This window comes from Musa acuminata, chromosome BXJ3-4 (assembly GCF_036884655.1).
Source record: "Musa acuminata AAA Group cultivar baxijiao chromosome BXJ3-4, Cavendish_Baxijiao_AAA, whole genome shotgun sequence".
Taxonomy (NCBI): Eukaryota; Viridiplantae; Streptophyta; class Magnoliopsida; order Zingiberales; family Musaceae; genus Musa; species Musa acuminata.
In genome coordinates, this window is record NC_088352.1 from 7,074,167 (window position 1) to 7,094,727 (window position 20,561).

General features: G+C 45.2%; 2 protein-coding genes and 2 long non-coding RNA genes across 4 annotated transcripts; 2 read left to right on the forward strand and 2 right to left on the reverse strand.

Annotated features, from left to right (window-relative positions):
- The first annotated feature begins 1,516 nt into the window (after nucleotides 1-1,516).
- On the forward strand, nucleotides 1,517-4,485 carry LOC135636643 (probable LRR receptor-like serine/threonine-protein kinase At4g37250). Its single transcript, XM_065148518.1, has 2 exons — nucleotides 1,517-3,592; nucleotides 3,690-4,485. The coding sequence occupies exons 1-2, from the start codon at nucleotides 1,777-1,779 to the stop codon at nucleotides 4,397-4,399; spliced, it is 2,526 nt and encodes an 841-aa protein (XP_065004590.1). The 5' UTR covers nucleotides 1,517-1,776; the 3' UTR covers nucleotides 4,400-4,485.
- Nucleotides 4,486-4,824: 339 nt separating this feature from the next.
- Nucleotides 4,825-8,159, reverse strand: LOC103981639 (glycerophosphodiester phosphodiesterase GDPDL7-like). The gene is made up of 10 exons (XM_065148519.1): nucleotides 7,952-8,159; nucleotides 7,750-7,861; nucleotides 7,355-7,651; nucleotides 7,155-7,264; nucleotides 6,563-7,064; nucleotides 6,438-6,479; nucleotides 6,079-6,363; nucleotides 5,859-5,998; nucleotides 5,308-5,779; nucleotides 4,825-5,203 (listed from the first exon to the last, which is right to left on the reverse strand). Exons 2-10 carry the CDS (start codon nucleotides 7,835-7,837, stop codon nucleotides 4,902-4,904), a joined length of 2,238 nt encoding a protein of 745 aa, XP_065004591.1. The 5' UTR covers nucleotides 7,838-7,861; nucleotides 7,952-8,159; the 3' UTR covers nucleotides 4,825-4,901.
- Nucleotides 8,160-8,493: 334 nt separating this feature from the next.
- On the forward strand, nucleotides 8,494-15,371 carry LOC135634639 (uncharacterized). The gene is made up of 2 exons (XR_010495415.1): nucleotides 8,494-8,615; nucleotides 15,188-15,371. It is a non-coding gene; the product is annotated as an uncharacterized LOC135634639 (long non-coding RNA).
- LOC108952515 (uncharacterized) lies at nucleotides 10,799-18,091 on the reverse strand. The gene is made up of 2 exons (XR_001977523.2): nucleotides 17,908-18,091; nucleotides 10,799-10,991 (listed from the first exon to the last, which is right to left on the reverse strand). It is a non-coding gene; the product is annotated as an uncharacterized LOC108952515 (long non-coding RNA).
- Between the last annotated feature and the right edge of the window lie 2,470 nt (nucleotides 18,092-20,561).

The window sequence follows — 20,561 nt, forward strand, 5'->3', positions numbered from 1 at the left end:
GATTTGCAGGTACATCTCTTAATAGCTTTACTATTATGTGCAGTCGAGTCAAGTTTTCACGTTCACCAATCGAATCCAGCAAACCAAATCAAGGATCTCTCTTCTTGGAATCAGTGTGTGGAGTCCTCCTTCTTCTTCATCTCCTAGTTACTTTCTCTTCTTCCATCCCTGTTTTAGCTCAAATAGTGTTGGGATCTGAAGTTACAGATGAAGTGAATGTTCTCTTCCAGAAGACGGTTGAAGTAATCTGTTCATTCACGTGCCAATACTACCTACAGATCGATAGCTCAATAGGTCCTTTTCCTGTGTCACTTTCCTGCTACACAAGAAAGAGAAAGAGGAGGAGAGAGATGGATTGCCGTGCTATCACCAAAATGAAATGGAAAGAGGTGTAATAATTGTCTATAGAAGACAAACCAAATCTATGGAGAATAATAGACTCCAGAAAGTCCCAACCTCGATCAAAATTGAGTTGCATGCAATGACAGTGACGCAGGAATGCCATCAAACCAAAGACATGGAATTTTCCCAATCATAGCATCAACTTGGTTACCCAAATCTTGGTGGCAAAAGGGCATATGTATTGGCGAGAGAGAGAGAGAGAGAGAGTGGTTTTATTACACAGATTCTGCAAAGGAGATATAACCCAGAAAGATTTGCCTGTTTTGGGGGGGAAAGAAGGGTGAAAAGGTCACAACCTCAGTCCATCTACAATTGTAGGAAGACAAAATTCACTTGCCTCCAATTGATCATACGTAAGAATCTGAGTGAAATCAAATCAATGTAAACCCTCTGAGACATTATAACCTACAACAGTTGAGGCCGGGATGCATCAGCCACAAACAGCAAGGCCATGAAAAGTTGTGCTGCCTCCAACCATTCGCACCTCCCAACACTGTCCCTTTGTATTGAATAATACTCTCATGCATCAAAAGCTCTATACAAATTAAGCATCATAGGCTAAGCCTACCTTCCCTGCACCCAACACCTGACGGTGCTACTTCTCCCATAAAGATTCCCAACACTTAACCATCGTAGTAAATGCATGGTCCCTTCATCCCTCCCTCTTCGATCTCTTTCCGCAAGAGATGACATGGGAAGTGGAAGAGGCCCAAACAAGCACACTAGTCCTTCGAGAACGTGAGCAAATCCTCCACAGTTGACGCTGATCTCATGCGGCGAGTGAGAGGCAGAACACCAGAAGACATTACATCCTTCCTCCTCCCTCTTGTCCTTGTTTTCCTTGGATCCACCTTCATCGGCTCACTAGGTTTGCCGCCCATATCCCGCAGGTCAATCCCCTCTCCCATGTCTTCTTTCCAACAGCAAGATTCCCCCTACAGCCCTTTCCCTCCCTCTCTCTCTGGCTTTTCTTTTTTTCCCTGCGGTGTTGCCTGGGAGGGAGGTTGTTTTGACTATTCTTTCTGTGTCTGTGACTTGGTTCCAGGTTAAAGCTTTGAGGCTGCTTCAGGCAGTGGATGCCCTCTTGATGAGCTGTGGTCTTATTTTATAGCTTCCAACGGGCTAATCCAAGCCCCTCCTTTTGTTTGCTCTCTTCCCCATGACCTATCTCACCTCAGAGTCACATGCATTGTTCCCAGCTGAAGCTCCAGTCCAGTCTTTTTCTTCCTCTCTTGGCTTATAGCTCAAGGTTTTTTGAGGCCACCCTCCCCCTGCAGACATATGTTCCAGGGGTTCGTTCACATCACATCCCTCTTCTTCTTCTTCTTCTTGTAGCAGCCACTGAGACATGAGTTGCTCCAAAGCATCACCAACATGAGCTCACAAGGGAGTAGGCTGCAGAGCAAATGGCAGGCTACTACTAGATCTCTTCCTCCGCTGCTGACGCTTCTTGTCCTGGTAAGCCCAGTGCTGGCCCTCGGCCAAGATGGAGTGCTGCTGCTCAAGTTCAAGTCCTCCATCCTCAGCGACCCCCTCGCTGTGCTCCGCGACTGGAACTACTACGACGCCACGCCGTGCTCGTGGAATGGAGTCGTGTGCATGGGCTTCCCGGACGCAGCTGCTATCACCTGGACTCCTCCTCCTCCTCCTGCTGCTAATACTGGAGGCGGTGGCAATGTTCAGGTCCCCACGGCTTCCAGAGTGATCAGCTTGGTCCTGCCCAACTCTCGGCTCTTGGGCTCCGTCCCCCCCGAGCTCGGCCTCCTCGAACACCTTCGCCACCTCGACCTCTCCGGCAACATGCTCAACGGCACCCTCCCTCCCTCCCTCTTTAACGCTTCCGAGCTTCGCGTGCTCTCGCTGGCCAACAACGCCATCTCCGGAAAGCTCCCGGAGCTCGACGGGCGCATGAGCAGCAGTTTGCAGGTGCTCAACCTCTCCGACAACGCATTGATCGGCAGGTTGCCGGCGAACCTTTCTCGGCTGCCGAACCTCACGGTTGTGTCCCTCGCCAATAACTACCTGTACGGACAACTTCCCGGCGGCGGGTTCGAGCGGCTCCAGTACTTGGATCTCAGCTCCAACCTCGTCAATGGCTCCTTGCCGACGGATCTCGGTGGGCCGAGGCTCCGGTACTTGAACCTGTCATACAACCGCCTCACCGGCGCAATCCCGCTGGAGCTGGGGGCGACGATTCCGGCCAACGCCACGGTGGATCTGTCGTTCAACAATCTCACCGGAGAGATCCCGCATGGCGGCGCTTTCGCCGCGGAGAAGCCGATGGCGTTCGTCGGGAACCCGAGTCTGTGCGGGAGGCCGCTCAGAAACCCGTGCGCCATCCCCTCCATTCCCTCCACCGTCTCCGACCATCCTAATTCTTCCATCGCGGCTCCGCAGAAGGGCAAGTCTCCCCCAGCCTTCGCGGCGATACCCAAGAACACGGACGGGACCTCGCCGGCCGGTGGCGGGCAAAGCTCGGCAGGGCGAGGGACCCTCCGGCCGTTGGCTGTGATCGCGATCACGGTCGGGGATTTGGCCGGCGTTGGGATCCTTTTCGTAGTGTTCTTGTATCTATACCATGTGAAGAAGAAGAAGAAGACGCAAGAGCAGCGGCAGCAGAAAGAAGTTGGAGGAGTAGGGCTGAAGAATGAGCCGCCGCCAACAGCAACAACGGCATCCCCTGAATCCAAAACCATAGGGCTGTTGTCTTGCTGTTTGAGAAAGAAAGGCGGCGGCGACGGAGGTGACACCGAGGAGACATCGGAGACTTCGGGATCCTCCGAGACGGAGGGAGAAGTAGAAGAAGCGCCAAAGAGAGAAAAGGACGGTGAGGACGGTAGATCCCACTCGCAGCAGAAACTACAGGGGGCTACTCTTGTCATGGTCGACGGCGAGACAGAGCTGGAAATCGAGACATTGCTCAAAGCCTCGGCTTATATACTCGGCGCCAGTGCGTCCAGCATCGTCTACAAGGCGGTGCTCGCCGACGGCACCGCCTTGGCCGTCCGCCGCATTGGGGAGGGCAGCGTCATCGGCAAGTTAAAGGATTTTGGTGCTCAGGTCCGCAGCATTGCCAAATTCCGCCACCCGAACCTCCTCCGCCTCCGGGGATTCTCCTGGGGCGCCGACGAGAAGCTTCTCATCCACGACTATGCCCCCAACGGTAGCCTCGCCAACATCTCTCTCAGCAGTATGTCTCTGTCTTCTTTTGCCGTCTCTTTTCTACGATGAAGTTTGCTCCATGAATCGGTGGGTTGAGTCCTGTGTACTTGCCCGAGTGTTTACAGAGAAGCTCGGCTCGTCGCCGTTGCATCTGAGCTGGGAGGCACGACTCGGAATAGCGAGAGGCGTGGCGAGAGGCCTCGCCTACATCCACGAGAAGAAGTGCTCGCATGGCAATCTCAAACCGAGCAACATTTTATTGGATTCAGACATGGAGCCAAAGATCGGAGATTTCGGCCTGGACAGGGTGATGTTGGGCGCGGGCGCGTCGGCCCGGCAATTCGGGAGTAAGCGGTCGATGCACTCTTCGATCAGCTTGCCGGATCTGTCCTCGGTCGCCGGAGCTAGTCCTTCCGCCCCAGGCGGCTCCTCCTCCTCGGCACTCGCTCCTCCGCCGTATCAGGCGCCGGAGTCCCTGAAGAACCTGAAGCCCAGCGCCAAGTGGGACGTTTACTCGTTCGGGATGGTGTTGCTGGAGCTGGTTGCCGGAAGAGTGTTCTCGGAGGTGGAGCTCTCTCACTGGAACGCAGGGCTTGTGGTGGAGGAGAAGAACAGGCTTCTGAGGATGGCCGACGCGGCGATAAGAGGGGAGGTGGAAGGCAAGGAGGAGGCTCTGCTGTGCTGCATCAAGCTGGGGTTCGCTTGCTGTGCCATGGCACCTCAGAGGCGGCCCTCCATGAAGGAGGCAGTCCAAGTGCTGGACAACATCTCTCCGCTTCCGCATCCACAGTCTGCCAACGTTCTGCTGTCGAATCATAGCAAATGGAATCCGTGATGCCATTGACCTTTCGACTGCAACACACACTGATTTGTTCCTCTTTGATGTGTTCAATATATGAGTCGTTCTTCTTGTTTTCCTTAGTGTGAGTTGACGACCAGCCTTCCGTTTTGGTTGTGACTAAATGATTAGATTGTGGTCACTCTGCACTGCTTTGTATCGATTAGGCAGCGAAGTAGAACTCAGAGTTCTTCCATGTTTCCCAGATTCGAGTCTGCATAGTTACTGCCAAATGCAGATACACCACCATCTTGCTTCACCGCGAAAAGAGAAGCTCAATTCCCATTCTTTTTTACAGAGATATATGACAAACTTTAAGGACTCGAATTAGATTTCTTTGCTCTTTCTTTTCGTTTAAGATCCGTAGTCAAGGGAAGAACAGCTGCTCAAAGTCATCCATGCAACAGAGGAAAGAGCAAAAGAAGACATAAAGAGGATGGAACTCTTTCCAATGTCAACAAGCTTTCTCAAGGTACAGTATACTGACTAGAGCACCGCATCAGTGACCGCTCAGAGCAAAGAAGCTAAGCATCGCCATCAAGAGACAGAGAGCAGCATTGGTAACATTTGCAGGCTGGCTACTCGGAGGATGTTGAGTCGTCGGTGAAGTGACCGGCGCCTTCTCGACGAGATCTGCCACCGGGGGAAGCGGCGGATCCACAACGTCAGCGACCTCGAGAACTGGCGCAGGGGCTTCCGCCGGAGGCGCCGCGTCTGGTGATGCCAGCGACAGCAAAGTACCGGGCTCTGCTGGTAAGATCGAGTACGGTAGGTTGGCATTCAAGTCAGAGCATGGGCTCTCTGCAACATCAAAAGGGCATATCCCAAGCACCAAATCTTAGATTGCCAAGACAGCAGCAAGATTTCTCCTTGTCAGCTAAATCGAAGTAAAAGAAGATACTCACTGAGGTATGCAGCTGCCGTGGCTGGGAACTCGGTCACGACGCCGTCAACTCCGACACCTGCAACGTACGTAGCAAGCTCCACCATCGGGTCGGAGAAGTAATCAAACGCTATGGTCAAGAACTCGTTCCTCAGCACCGAGACGTAAACCGATATGTTAGCTGCGTGCATCTGGTCAACCACGTTGGTGAAGGCGGAGACGAAGAAGCCCGAGGCGGCGACGATGGACGATCTAGGAAGGTTGACCGCGTCAGCGAACTGCTTGATCTCCTCCACTGTTGGCTTTGGAGCGTCGCTTATCGTCTCCTTGACGTGGAGCACTCGCTGGTATCCAGAATTCTTCTTGAATGCAGAGAGGACCGCGGTGTCGTCGGACTGGATGTACACTTGCTTGTCGTAACTGGCATTCCTCAACGCGGTGGAGACTGCGTCTACCACCCCAAGTCCTTTCTTCGAAGCAAGGTAAGCTGCGTTCTGCAGGATCAAGATGACGATGAGTGCATGGATGACTCGAACAAACCAGATCTGTGCAGTATTCCAAAAAGATGACCACCTCTATGTTGATCAAGATTCCAGAGACGGTGCTCTTCTTCGCAAACTGCAAGAAGTCAGCCAGCGTCGTGAACTTGCCCTCACTTTTCGCTGCAGGATTTCTTGCCAAGCCGGACTGAGACATGGGGCTCGTCAATGCCGCTACAGGAAGATAACCAAAACCATGGGATCAACATTCTCGGAATTAGATTTCCAATGGCGAACAGAGTAAGGTTGCTTACGCTTCAAGCTTTGGATCTCGCTCCATGTGAGATCAAAGGAGAAGATTCCATTGTTTTGCTGTATCTCGGGAACCATTGCCGCTCGCGGCATGAACGCAGCAGCTGCGGTTGTGTCGCCCATAAGATCTGCCGAATCCAAGCAAAAGGCAACACCATCCTTTGACATCTGAATCGAACAGTCAAGAACATCAGCTCCATCTTCCACTGCTCGTTGATACGCCACATCAGTGCATCCAGCAAACATTCCACTCGCACCATTGTGTGTTATGATTAGTGGTCTCCCTGCTGCATCAAGATCAAAACAAGTAAATGACTAGAATTCTGTGATCGTAAATTGCCTTATAATTAACTACGTTTACCTTCGGTAGGGATAGGTTTATTCTCGTTATGTGCCAAGCAAGCTGCAGCATGCAAACGAGACAGAGATAGTAAGCAGTCTACATCGACGGAGAAGCCATCGACGGACGAGGAGGATATTGGTTACCTACGGCTTCTGAGGCCGTGGAAGGGAAGTCGGTAAGCACGCCATCGACAGAGAAGTTGGAGTTGCTAATAAACTGCAGGTACTCCACGGTGGGATCATAGCTGTAGTTGTAGCTCGCAGGGGCATCATTGGCGAAGTCATAAGCGTAGACTTCCAAACCCACACCATGAGCATCTGTGACCAAAGAAGTGTGAGCCTCCAGATACTGGTCTTTGTTGACAGGCCATATGTAGCTTTTGGGCACAAGAATCCCAGAGGCAAATGACTTGATGGTGACAAGATCGTTTAGGAGAGCTTGGTATGTTTTCTTCGTGGAGGGCTCGACATCATCCACTTCCATGAACCGGAAGATGAGCTTCGTCTTGTGTCTCCCCGGCAATCCGCTCAGACTCTTCAGGAACCCTATTTCTGGAGAAGAGATGTAATCCATGATCGTTTCCCTTGATACTGATCTAATGTAGTCCACTGCGTCCAAGTCATGTTCCTTGAAGAAGGTGTTGTACTGCATGCAGCAGATTGGAAAGGAGTTAATGTCGGTAACGCACAAGTAGCTGATGAAGAACCAGAAATGCTGTTCATCGAGATCATGTACCTGCACGTTTACCCAAAGCTGGTAAGGGTGAAGCCCCGCTACATCTTCCACCATGGACACCGGCAGGTTGCCATCGAACACGCTTGGTCGAGAAAAGATACTTTGGATCACTTCAAAGCAAGAGTGGAGAAGAAACGTTAGATGATTCAGTCAGATGAATAGATGGTGCAGTGCTGCACTTGAAGAACCGGTGTACTCACATGTGACGTTGTTATATAGTTGATCCGAGGTGAAATCAATTGAGAACCATCCTTGAACAGGCCGCCCATTCACAGAATAAGTAGTTCTTCCTTTTGGGAAGACAGCTGAGATGGTTGTGGAATTATCGAGTCTCAGATCCGAGTGGCAGATGCCAGCCCCATCTTTGGTTAATTGGAGATCACAGTACAAAACGACGTTCTTCAAGCTTGTTGACTGTGCAAACTGGTACGCAAATTGGCTTGACTCGGGGAAGAGTCCGGAGAAGCCACCGCGTGCTATGACTGCAGGAGCATTACCTGCGACATGGACAGGAAGAAGAAAACATTCTTTACACCTTGCAGCCTCTTAGTATGGCCTATTACGACCCTGAGATGGAAGGAAGCCATGATCGTACCGCTCAAGGTCTGCCATTTCGTGGGAGAAACCACAGCTGCTGCAGCTCCATGGAGAAGCACGATAAACAGAAGCACATTCAGCTTCATTCCTCCAGTTCCAGAGACGAAGTCCTGCAACTCATACAACAAGATCGCTGTAGGACGAAACTTGCTTTGTTCATGCAGATATGGCATCGGTAATAAATAATCCAGAAAACCAACCTTGGGACTCGAAGATTCTTTTGGTGCCCACCCAAAATGGAGGCAAGGTTTCCTGGCTCCCAGGAAACCCACCACCTCCAGGAAAACAGAGAGGATGTTAGAACAACGATCCTACTCGTGCATTAGAACACATCAACGAATTTATTTGTTGGGATGTGTGAGGAAAAGAAAAGGTAATGGACGAGCTTAAATTTCTCCCCGTCTTTCCCTCTCTCTTCTCTTGGAAAGGCACTTGTCCTCTGTTAAGCATCCGCCATCCTATAAGCTCTCGCCCTCGCTTTGTGTGGAAGGCGTGGTGGTTTGACCTGGTCAACATCTTATGATGATGATGATGTTAACCATGTAGCGCTATCTCCGTTGCAAGGATGACTCGACCATGCCGTGTAGCAGAATCATTATTATTATTATTATTATTATTAAAGAACACGTGGCATGGTTAACGACCGATAGATCCACGAGCCCAAGAAACAGAAGAGCGTCGGCTCGATCGCATTCAAGTTGTATATATATCATCTCGAAGCTTCGCGATACCCAAACCGTTCCCTCCCTGTTCTTTTAGCTCTCCATCATCTCTCCTCACTCGGAGCCGTCGACGTCCTCCGCCCTGTCGTATTTCACCCCAAACCTAATCTCTGGGTGCCGCCGCTGGCGATAATCTCAAGAGGTTGGATCTTGTTACATATTTCTTCTGCCTCCGGTAATCTGGTTATCAGTTCTTGGGTATAGTCTTCTTGGCCGGTAGGGTAACTACGGTGGTTTGTTCTGTCCTTTTCTCGTTCTTTGGTTAAGGCTAATGTTCTTTCTTGCGACATGATGCATCCGAAGGCGGTCTTTGATTTCGTTTGTTTGGTCTTTCGCGATGTCAATCGTCTGGCTTCTGGTAGTCTTGATCTTTCTAGCCCCCATGTTTTAATGGACGCCTTAAGGAAAATTTCTTGTAGGGTTTGTACTTGCAAGAATCTTGATCTTGATGCTCAGAAGGGATCCTCAAACTCTAATTGCTGTTGTGTCTTTGCCATAAGTCGTGTTTGGTTTCTTGATGTGTGTATATGTACATGCATCACGATAAATGATCACGGCAAAAGAATTTCGATCTTCAAGTTTGGAATTGAAGTCTATAATACATTTCTTGTTTTGCATCTAATTCTTATCACATTATATGATCGGTTCATTGGCATGTGTATGTGTTAATAATCACAGTTAGGGTTATCATGATGGATTTAAAAATATGCTCAAATGTTTTGTGCGTAGTCAGTCTTTTGAAAAGACGATTGCATCTCAAGAGATCGGATCTTGTTCCATATTTCTTCTGCCTCTGGGAATCTGGTTATGGGTAGAGTCTTCTAGGCGGTACGGTAACTGCGGTGGTTTGTTCTGTTCTTTTCTCGTTCTTTGGTTAAGGCTAACGTTCTTTTTTGCGACATGATGCATCCGAAGGCAGTATTTGATTTCGCTTCTTTGGTCCTTCGCGATGTCAATCGTCTTTGTCCTCTGGTAGTCTTGATCTTTCTAGCCCCCACGTTTTAGTGGACGCCTTAAGGAAAATTTCTTGTAGGGTTTGTACTTGCAAGAATCTTGATCTTGATGCTCAAAGGGGTCCTCAAACTATAATTGCTGTTGTGTCTTTGCCATAACTCATGTTTGGTTTCTTGATGTGTGTGTGTACATGCATGACGATCATTGATCTTCCCTTTTACCCTATTTTAAGGTTGATAAATTTTGTATAGTGTATGGTAAAAGAACTCAGATCTTCAAGTTTGGAACACAAGTCTATAATACATTTCTTGATTTGCATCTAATTCTTATCACATTATATGATCGGTTCATTGGCATGTGTATGTGTTAATAATCACAGTTAGGGCTATCATGATGGATTTAAAAATATGCTCAAATGTTTTGTGCGTAGTCAGTCTTTTGAAAAGACGATTGACATGTCAAGAGGTCAGATATTGTTCACTATTTCTTTTCCCTCTGGTAATCTGGTTTTGAGGTCTTGGGTAGCATCTTCGTGAAAGGTAGGGTAACCAGCGGTGGTGTGTTATGTCCTTTTCTCGTTCTTACTTGATTTCAGTTTATTTGGGTCGTTCACGATGTCAGTCGTCTTTGTCCTATGGTAATCTTGATCTTTCTAACCCCCACGTTTTAATGGATGACTCAAGGAAAATTCTTGGCAAACACATGTTTGCTTCAACGTAGGATTTGTACTTGCAAGAATCTTGAGCTTGATGATCAGAAGGGATCCTCAAATTCTAATTGCTATTGTGTCTTTTCCAGAAGTCTATGTTTGGTTTCTTGATGTCTGTGTACATATGCACATGCATATACACATGGTGGTCACGATCATTAATCCCTCCCTTTTACCTTATTTTAAGGTTTATAAATTTTGTATAGTGTATAGTATAAGGACTTCGATGATCGAGATTGGAATACAAGTCTATAACACATTTCTTGTTTTGCATCTAATTTTTATCACATTATATGATTTGTTCATTGACATGTTGATGTATAGATACCCTCAATTAGGCCTATAATGATGGATATAAAAAAATATGCTCACTTGATTTGTGCACAGTCGGTCTCTTGTTCAAGGAAAATATTATGGAATAATGGAAGTCCAGAATCTTTTAGACCACATTGATACAGGATGTTTTGGATCTATTGACTTTGGTCGTTTTGGATAAAATCATAGAGTTAATTATTTTATTGTGACTTGGTAGTTTAATTCTAGCTCTTGGTTATGCCACCCTGCATGAGAAATTTGTCTTTATAAAAATGTTTACCTTCTTCTTCCAAGTGTATGCCATTTCTCTAAGTCTTTAAAATACAAAAGCCAGAAAACTGAAAACGTAGAAAATGCTTTGCAACATTGAATTAATTTTAAGAAAAACAAAGTAAGAACTATTATATACACTGATAACTTTGTCATTTAAGATTTTGCATGACTTTGAATGAACCAGCGGACGGTTGGTACTGATTGTAATAGGAGTGTCTTGATTTTGATTCTTGAGGCTTCAACTGGTGGAATGTAGACAATTGTCTTCTGCATATAAATTTTCCATCCCACTTGTGAGACATCCAAAAGGACAAATTCTATGAAATATACAATTACGTTGATATCTTTAACTGAACCCATATTATATGATTATATAACTGCTGTAATTTGTCCATGCTGTATATGCATTTAACTTACTATTTTTTGTGTGAAGCCTTCAACTGGTAGACAATGTCTTTGCACATAAATTTCCTATCCTGCTTGTGAGACCTATATATAATTTTTTTTTGTAAGTTAATTGCCAAAATGGCAACTTCTATGAAATATTCAAAAAAACATATTTTATGCTTATGTAACTGCTCTGTAATTAATTATCATTTGTTTTTTGTCCTAACATACTATATTTGGCTCATTGTTGCCTAAAAGTTGTGATACTTTATTTGTCTGTACTGGATTGAGGAAAATTATTTACTGGCAGAAGCTTGTATCATTCTACCTTATTTACCTAGATAGTCAACAAGGGTTCCATGTTGCCTCTCGCATAGCCTCACCTCTGAGATACGTAAGCCATAAGCGGGTGTAGAAAGTATGGCTTGATATGTTTTGTTTGCCTCAATGCATGTAGGAACACCATTGATTGGTATAAGTAACGGCATTTAGGTTCTATGTGATGCTAGAGAATTCATCTACTTGGTGAATAACAGTGAAAACAAAATAAGGCACAGGATTTTTACATTTTAAACTGGTTGAATGGAGGCTGCTCTCCAACTTGCTAAGTTCTATTAGATAACTTTTTTGTACAGAAAGACATTATGCATTCGCAATGATTGTACTTAGTTATTGCCTAGTTTCTGACCCTATAAGTTTGGACAAGTGTAAAGAAGGGAGAACTGTATATCTTTTGAATGCCCGGAAAAATTAGACTTAAAGACAATTGGAGTTTGTTAACATGTAGCACAATTTGTTTTTTGTCCTAATGATTATCAAAATAGACAAAAGAATATATTCAAGTCAAGCACTCATGTATTTCGATGACATTGTTCAATAGTGTTGATTATTATGTTGACTGTTTTTGCTCAACACTCAACTAATAGAATATTACTTGAGGAAAAATATTTGCTCAACACTCAGCTTTTGTATATATTACTCGAGGAAAAATATTAGCTCAATAGAATAGCAGCATTACTGTATGCTGCTATCCACTCAATAGAACAGCTCAATAGAATAGTAGCAGCTTAATAGAATTGTACGTTGGGGTTAATCCCTAGGACACCACCAGATTAATTTTTAGTTATCCCGTCGCCTTAGAAAAGTCTCTGGTGACTTTGTTCTAGGTGTTTTATAGACAGCTCTAGGGTAGTACTTGTCTTTCCTCTTTTGCATGTTTTGGTTTCATAAATCACTGACATATGGAAGAATAGCATTTCCACTTTTCTTCTATGTCAAAACCTAACTAGTATTTTTTGGCTGACATTTCGAGGGGAGGTGAGGGGGACGAGGGGATTCGGCAGTGGCGGGGGAGGCAAGGGGAAAGGGTGAGAGAGGGGAGGGGGACAGGTATAATATTCCTCACTTCTGAAATTTATTTATAAAAATTTTAATGATTAAACTGTTAAATTATATAAAAAAAATTAAAAATTATGATTTTATCCCATCACCTCTCTGTTTCCTTGTGCGCATCTCTGTTTCCTGCAAGAGAAAACAGAGGAGGAGGTGTCCGGTGTCAGGGAGGAGAAGAAGGGAAGAAGAGGAGAAAAGAAGAAAAGAAGAAGAAGAGTGGGAAGAGGGAGAGGAGAGAGAGGTGCTGCAGCCCAGGGTAGACGGAGAGGAGAGAGAGGTGTCTGCAGCTAGGGTTGTAGCACCTCTGTTTCCCGCAAGAGGAAACATAGGAGAGGATATGTGGGGAGGAGACTGGAAGAAGAAGAAGGTGGCTGCAACACCTTTGTATCCCGTAGGAGGAAACAGAGAAGAGGAGGCGTTGTGCGTCGGGGAGGAGAAGGAAAGAAGAGGAGAAGAAGAGAAGGGAAAGAAGAGGCTGCGGCTGCAGCAATGGCAGCTGGAAGAGAAGGAGAGGAAGAAGAGAGGAAGGGGAGCTGTGGTTGCGACTGAGAAAGAAGAAGAGAAAGGAAAGAAGGTGGTTGCGTTTGCGATTGCGGCAGTTGGGAAAGAAGAGAAGAAAAGGAAGAAGAGAGAGGAGAGGGAAGAAGAGGAAGAGGGGAAGGTGGCTGCGGAGAGGATAGGTGCTGAAAATGAAACAGGGAGAGGAGACGGAGGAAAAAGAAGATAGGTGCAGAAAATGAAAGAAGATAGGGCTTGTACCTTCTTCGGATCAAAATCTTTGAAAGACAAGTGTTCTGATCTTTCCTATTGCAAGTGTTCTGATCTTTCATATTGAAAGTGTTTCGATCTTTGCTCCTGCAAGTGTCCTAAACCTTTCTCTACTACGATTTTATCTTTGCTTTTGCCTTGAATATGAAAACTTTGAATTGTTCTAATCTTGTATTTGGTACATCTCTTGTTTAGACGTAACGATTTGAATTTGAAAACTTTTGAGATTATGACCCTTCTACTTTGTTGTAGCTATAAATCCCTGCATAAATTTTCAATTTCAATAAAACTAGTTTGATATGAATATAGACTCGTAAACCTTTCTTTTGATAGCTTATTTAAAGGATTTTGAGTAAATTTGTCTGTCCAAACTTCTGTTTTAATTAACCTTATAGATTATATAAAACAAGGATCATAGCTTCTGACCTTTCGATACTGATAGGGCATATTTTGGTAAACAAGGATTATTTTGCTATTCATGGCCACATCAGCATTAGGGTCATCACGTCAGATTGCACCCCTCGGTCAACGTCGATTCCGTAAAGGTCGGAAGGTGCAGACCGAGTATCATGCCATCCCGTAGGAGTCGGGATGGCGCCGACCGAGTACAACGTCGTCCCATAAAGATCGGATCGGCGCTGACCAAGTACAGCATCATTCCGCGAAGGCCGGGACGATGTCAGTCGAGTACAACGTCGTTTTGTGAAGGTCGGGACGACGCCGACCAAGTATGACGTCGACAATCATAAATATTATAGGTACGGTTGGTCCCCCGAGGGAAGGATAAAAATCGAGGTGGCTGATTTTTCACTCAATTCTAACAAGATCTTCGGAGGGGTCGAAATCGAGAGCCGCCTTCTCGACCCTGACCTGTGTGCAGGGTTCGTTGACAGAAAGGCGGCGGTCAGCCAAAGGGAGTTTCCCGACTTCGAAGCTAGAGCCTAAGCCTGACCTCACCAAAGCACGATCATCATCAACTGAATGCCAACGTGGACAATCCTATACATTCGAGACTGAACCAAGCCATGCTGACTCCATCTTCTATGGTGTGAGGGATCCTTATCAGATCCTTATTAGACTGAACCAAGCCATGCTGACTCCATCTGCTATAAGTCCCTATAGGAAACTCTGATTTGTTCAAAACTTATTTCATTAGAAACCAGACTCAATATATCCTTTTTTTATACCTAGATCGAAAGATTTGAAGTCCAAATATCTACCCAGTTTTCTATTGAAATCGATCCGAATTCTGCAAAATAGAGATTTTGATCTGATCTTTGGTTATCGAATTATTTATAACTTTCTGTTGGAAACTTTGATTTATATAAAACTTATTTTATCTGAAAGTAGATTGAAATCTCTTTATAATATATTTTCAAATAAATCGGAGCATAATTTTAAATAAATTAAAAATTGATTTCATCTAATATTCTTTCTTCAAATTAGCTTTATGTTATTGCTTTGAATTCTTGGATGTTCTTGTTTTGCATGTTTTTATTTTCTTTTAAATTTGAATGCATTTGTAAAGGGCACATGTACGTTTCGTTGTACTACATGTGCCAATTTATTATTCATAATGCCCTTTGTACTCTGGTGTTTGGTGAAATGGTAAAAGGATTATGCTTAGAGCCTGCGATGCTTTGTCGGTAATCCCACTACACCTGTATGTGATTGTAAATATGATGTATGAACTTTTGTTTAGTATTTGTTCTTTGATATGCTTCGAAATAGTTCATATGTCGTTAATATGTTCTTTGATATGCTATTGATATGTTTTGAAAACACTCTGTGCTTTATTTGTATTATATCTTGCATTATGATACCTAGTTTGTTTGAAACTATCTTTTTTCATTCTGGATATGTTTGATCACTTGCTGAGCCTTTTAACTCACTCCGTTGCTATATACATCTTTCAGGTCAACTTGTGGAGAGCTATTCAAAATTATGGGCAAACCTTATTATGTAAAAGTGTTAAAAGATCTCTCTCGTTTAGAATTTTGAAATATTAAGTTTAATTTATGATGATATGAACTTGAGATAAATGGTTGAAGTTCTAATTGTATAAACTATACAGGTTTTATGGATGTGAATTTGATTGAAGTTCTCAATGAGGGTAGGGGGAGGGAAGGCAAATGACGGGGAGAGAAGGATCTCATTCCTTCTCACACTGACTCCTTCCCCTAGTCGTTGTCCCTCTTGTTCCGTCCCCTCACACTCCTTCCTTCTCTATCATCATAGTCTCTATTATGCTAATGACACAAAAAACCTAATATGACTTCAGAAACACATTTTGTCATCATAATATCACTTGAACCAAAAATTCATATCAGGGTTCTCCAAAGAGCTGAAGAGCTTAATGGGATTGGAGATTGAAGGCCTCATCCCACCCTTCACCATTTGTGCTACAAGCACAAAACAGAAAATCTAACGAAAAATTACCACTCCAAAACTCTCAGAGGAGCTAATCTGTTACTTCACATCTCTAATGGTCAAGGAATTCATGGAGTTGGACATGACAGGTTGGGTTTTCTTTATGCACAACATGCAAGCATATGGAGACATATGCAGGCAGTCAAAAGAAAGAAAAACGGGGAAAAAAGAGAGAGGAAAAGCTAGATAAGGTAAAATGTGATAAGCTGTAACTGAAAATTATAGCTGTACTACCAGATAACCTTCACACTTTATAATTTTGCATGTCACAAGTAAAATAAAGATATCAGTTTGATGTACAGTTCGATCAGTCCTGACACATGTAACTATTGGACAGAAACCTGTATCAATTCCAAAATAATCACCACAGGTACATGATCTAATAATTGGTTATACAACAACAGTCAGGAATGCATAAAATTGATGCTTTGCCAACAGCACATACGTCATATTAATAATCCAAAGATTTAATTGATAAGACAAAATTATATTTAGTTTAATCATCCAAATTTCAGCACACATTTTAAATACTATTGCTATAAGATATAGAATTTGCTATTCATTGCATACATAATAGAAGATAACAAACTAAATCTTAAAATATAACTACTTAGTTGAGTGTCAATCTATTATTTAATTCAAGATGTGCACTTCAATTTTTTCAAGTTGCATAATTCATCTACAATGGAGTCTGTATTGATAATTTCAGCATAGAAGACTTAACTAACCTGATTAACATCGAAGGCAGAATCACAAACCAATGATTTAATGCAAGAATATTTTACTAACTTGAGAAAGCACAGACAAAGAAGGCAGCACTTTGATTGCAGACAAGAGCAAGAAAAGCAAAGCATCTTATTTGTAAGCCCTAGCAAAAATATATTGATGGAAGAAAATTAGATTTGCCAATTGAAATTCCTTTTTTTTTTTTCTTGGGGAGTTCACAAGTTTTCTTTTTTTTTTTAGGTATACTTTAAGAGATCACTTATAGAAAGAAATCAAAATCCGGTTTTCCTTCAATCAAGAAATAGGAAGGGCTTCTTTATCACAGTCAAGCGACCATAGGAGCATGGCCTCCCATATGCTGGCAAGATTCCTTTCTGACATAAAGAAGTCAGATGAGGATAGGGACCCTCACTAGTTGAAGGTAGGGGTATAAACAAGATTATAATAGAGTTTTGGAAAGCCAAGACACTGACAGACCTTGGTGCCACCGAAGAAAGCCAACCAGGGCCTGAATGACTCGATTTCAGCCACTAACAAGAATTCTAGAATCAAATCCATGGACATCGATCAAAAATCCGTAGGAGATCGAAAGCGGAGGCGAGAGAAAAGAAACGAAGAGCATGACAAGAAGTCTAAGATTCATCTCCGTAGACATCGATAAAAAATCAACAAGAGATCCACCTGCGGCGGGTCAAGAAAAGAAAAGAGGGGAATGACAAGGTCTAAGAATTATCTCCATGGACATCGATGAAAAATCAATAGGAGATCCACCAGCGGAAGGTAGGGAAAAGAAAAGAAAATAAGAGGGCCTGAATGACTCGATTTCAGCTTCTACCAAGAATTCTAGATCTAATCAGTAAAGGTCTGGTTGCATCCACAAGAAGTCCAAGATTCATCTCCATGGACATCGATCAAAAATCCATAGGAGATCGACCTGCGGAGGGGCAAGAAAAGAAAAGAAAAGAAGAGAGGAATGATAAGAAGTCTAAGATTCATCTCCATTGGCATCGATCAAAAATCACTAGGAGATCAACCTGCGGAGAGGAAAGAAAAGAAAAGAAAAGAAGAGGAGCATGACTAGATGTCTAAGATTCATCTCCATAGTCATCGATCAAAAATCAATGGGAGATACACCTGCGGAAGGAAAAGAAAAGAAAAGAACAGGGGAAAAACAAGAGAATCTTGAAGTTTCCATGGAGGTACTGAGGAACACCGGAGATCGACCCTCTCCATTAGAGATCCAGAGGAGAAGAGAACAAAAGCTTCCACTCACAAGCGTCGCCAGGAGCTACAAAGCCGTGACATCCAAGAACTAAATCAACATGAATGTGCAGGGCAAACCTATTAGGGTATTATCTATACACGAACAAGATCTAATCCGTAAAGATCTATTAGCTTGCTCAAGAATTTCAAGATTCATCATAATCGAAATCCAAGATTAATCCGAGAAGAAAGGAAAAAGGCAAAATACGAGGGAAACCTTCAGCTTCGGCGGAGGAACCCTTCGATGGCGGTGGGTAACGTCCTCGCTTCATCCGATGGATCGACTCCCTTCGGCTCTCTCCTCCTCTTCAAGATCTAGTTGGAGTTTCCTCCCCCAAGAACTCGACAGCGAGCGAGAGAAGGAATAACCAACTGGGGCAAGACGGTTTATTGAATTGGACCAAAACCCATATAAGTAGTAGTTGGGCCAAAACGGCCGGCCCGGGTCGGGTTTTAATGACTAATGGTTCGGGTTGGACGGAACCAAGATGAGCTGGGCTGAGAATTCCAATCTGGTAATTTAAATAGATTAATAATTAGCTCATTTTTTTTTTATTCGGTAAACCGACAATAAATGGTGCCATTTATTGTCGATAAATGGCAAGTGGCAGAATGACTCGGATGTGGACATTCTTGTGTGACGGTGACTTGGCGCGAGGAGCATTAATGAGATGAGCTGGTTTGCGGAAGAAGCAGGGTGTTCCCCTGCCGACATCGATCGATGTGCTCTCTTTACATTTACATGTGAAGGCATGTTTGCCTACAGAACGCAGAGGGCGGCCGTGTATACCCACCACGTTCCCCCGCATTCCTACAAACAATTCATCTGCACATCCACCTCCGTGCATAAACACCATACTTGGCCGTCCTCACATCAAGGAATTGGCCGCTCCAACCCACGCTAGTCTGTTGTCGAGCTCCGACAACCCCCCACAACCACTCTAATGCCTTTTCCCGCACCCACACAAAGCGCTGCGTGGTGCCCGTTTCATCCCCTCCACGCCACCAACAAACGTACGCCGGACTGATAAAGATGGGGCCAAAAGCATCAGTAAGCAAAAGGTGATGAGGGCGGTGGGCGTGACGGGTGCGTGAGGCACAAAGCGAAAAATGAGAGGACGTAAGTTGCCACTCCATCAGCGCGCCTGTCGAACACCTTTCGGGCATCCTTTAGGAATACAAATCTTTCAAGCAACGAAGGCAAAGATGCAATGGTGCTCGTTGTTTGAAGAAACCACGGCAAGGCCGTCGAGACACGGCCATCACGTCATCCGCCGCGTCATCACCATCATCCTCACTCGTACGCCGGTTTGGGATCTCACCGGGGCGGAATCCCGAAGCACGCAGACCACGTGGGACGCCAGAGAACGAACTGCTGTTGGCGCTTCGGGAACGTGGGGATTGACGGGGCCCACGTGGAGAACCAACCAAGAGCACGGACAAGTACATGATGGCGAGCCTCGTGAGCCCCACGTGACGGGGATGGCCTGCCGCGGGCGCCGAACGTCAAGTTTCCGCTAACATGGTGCGTTGTATTAGGCACGGATAACCCAAGTGGAAAGATGGGGGGGGGGGGGGCTTGTGGGAGGGAATCTAAGCTGCACCTTCGTAGTTCTTTCGCCTGCCAGCCAAGAAGCTATATTATAGTCCATCTGAATTCAATAATGTGGAAGTGGTGGACACGAGGATGGCACTGTCAGGGGGACCAGTGGCGATGTCTTGGAAAAGCAAGCTTTGGGATCTCGCTGCAGCTCTAATCGGGGCAGGCCACCGTGACAGCTCAGAAGCAAACGAAACAGCGTAGGTAGATTTTGACTTCAGATGACGATGCTACGTAATGTGTAGTAAAAAACGATAAGAAAAGGATGGTGGTGCCCGAGACGGGGAGCATGGTCCACCTAACTGCTTCCCTCCCACCACATGACCGCTTTTTTGAAGTGCCCAAACGATGCGTGGTGGCCCACCCTCACACGTGCGCCACGCTCCACAAGTGGGTTGCAGGTGCACGTGCTGCCCCAACCGTGCCCGTTGTTCTCTTTTCCCGGTCCTCAAATATCTATTTCCGTTCACACGCGTTCGTGACGGGCGTTTTCCCACCCCCACCGCCCTCTTTCAATCTCTCTCATGGTCACGTTTCCCCGGTTGTCTCCTCGAACCGACCCAGTCGAATTAATTTGAACTGGTAGAAAGGAAGAGAAATAGATGCATGTGGGCCGTGTGATGCGGAGGCGAACGTAGTTGGTTCTTTGCACTGCTTCACAGCCGGGGAGGTCGGGCGGGCCAAATCGCCAGCTGTGAGGGGGGGTACACGACGTACGAGTCACGGGAAATGCCATCGCAATCCAATATCCATTAATGAACTACGACAGATAGCAACCGACGCTGCCGTGCTCGTTCGTATAATAATCAAGTATTGATAGGCTTACTTCCAACATGTATCTCCCCTTGCTAATTCTTCTAGATGGAGAATTATTACTAAATTACTTTTTAAGTGGGGGGACACCGTGTTCATTATATAAAATAACAGACGTACGTAGATATAATAAAGGCGTAAGGAAGGAGCGAGGAAGGTCGGTAACAGGTGGTTTAGAAAGGAAGAGGGAGGGAGGGAGGGAGGGGTGTCGGTGTGCAGTCAAATCTAGAGATAGAAAAATGGCAGTCGGTTTTTTGGCAGTTTGGAGAGCTTTCGAGTGTGTACAGGAGAAGAAAAGGAGAGGGTGGGGGGCAGTTAAAGGCTGCATCTGACAGCTTGACAGGCTGGCCTGAACGGATACCATATCTTCCCATCGGAAGATATAATTCACAACAGTAACATCATCCATCGACGGTGTTACTGCGTACTGAGTAGAAACGGAAAGGGTCGAGTGATAC

What these genes read in the sequence shown, in the direction of transcription:
- LOC135636643 (XM_065148518.1), top strand. Translation starts at nt 1,777, where the DNA reads ATGAGCTCACAAGGGAGTAGGCTGCAGAGCAAATGGCAGGCTACTACT. An exon ending in CGCCAACATCTCTCTCAGCA is followed by an intron (nt 3,593 to 3,689) that starts GTATGTCTCTGT and finishes GAGTGTTTACAG; the next exon opens with AGAAGCTCGGCTCGTCGCCG.
- LOC103981639 (XM_065148519.1), bottom strand. Translation starts at nt 7,837, where the DNA reads ATGAAGCTGAATGTGCTTCTGTTTATCGTGCTTCTCCATGGAGCTGCA. An exon ending in CACGGCCTCAGAAGCCGTAG is followed by an intron (nt 6,480 to 6,562) that starts GTAACCAATATC and finishes TGCATGCTGCAG; the next exon opens with CTTGCTTGGCACATAACGAG. An exon ending in TAAACCTATCCCTACCGAAG is followed by an intron (nt 6,364 to 6,437) that starts GTAAACGTAGTT and finishes ATCTTGATGCAG; the next exon opens with CAGGGAGACCACTAATCATA.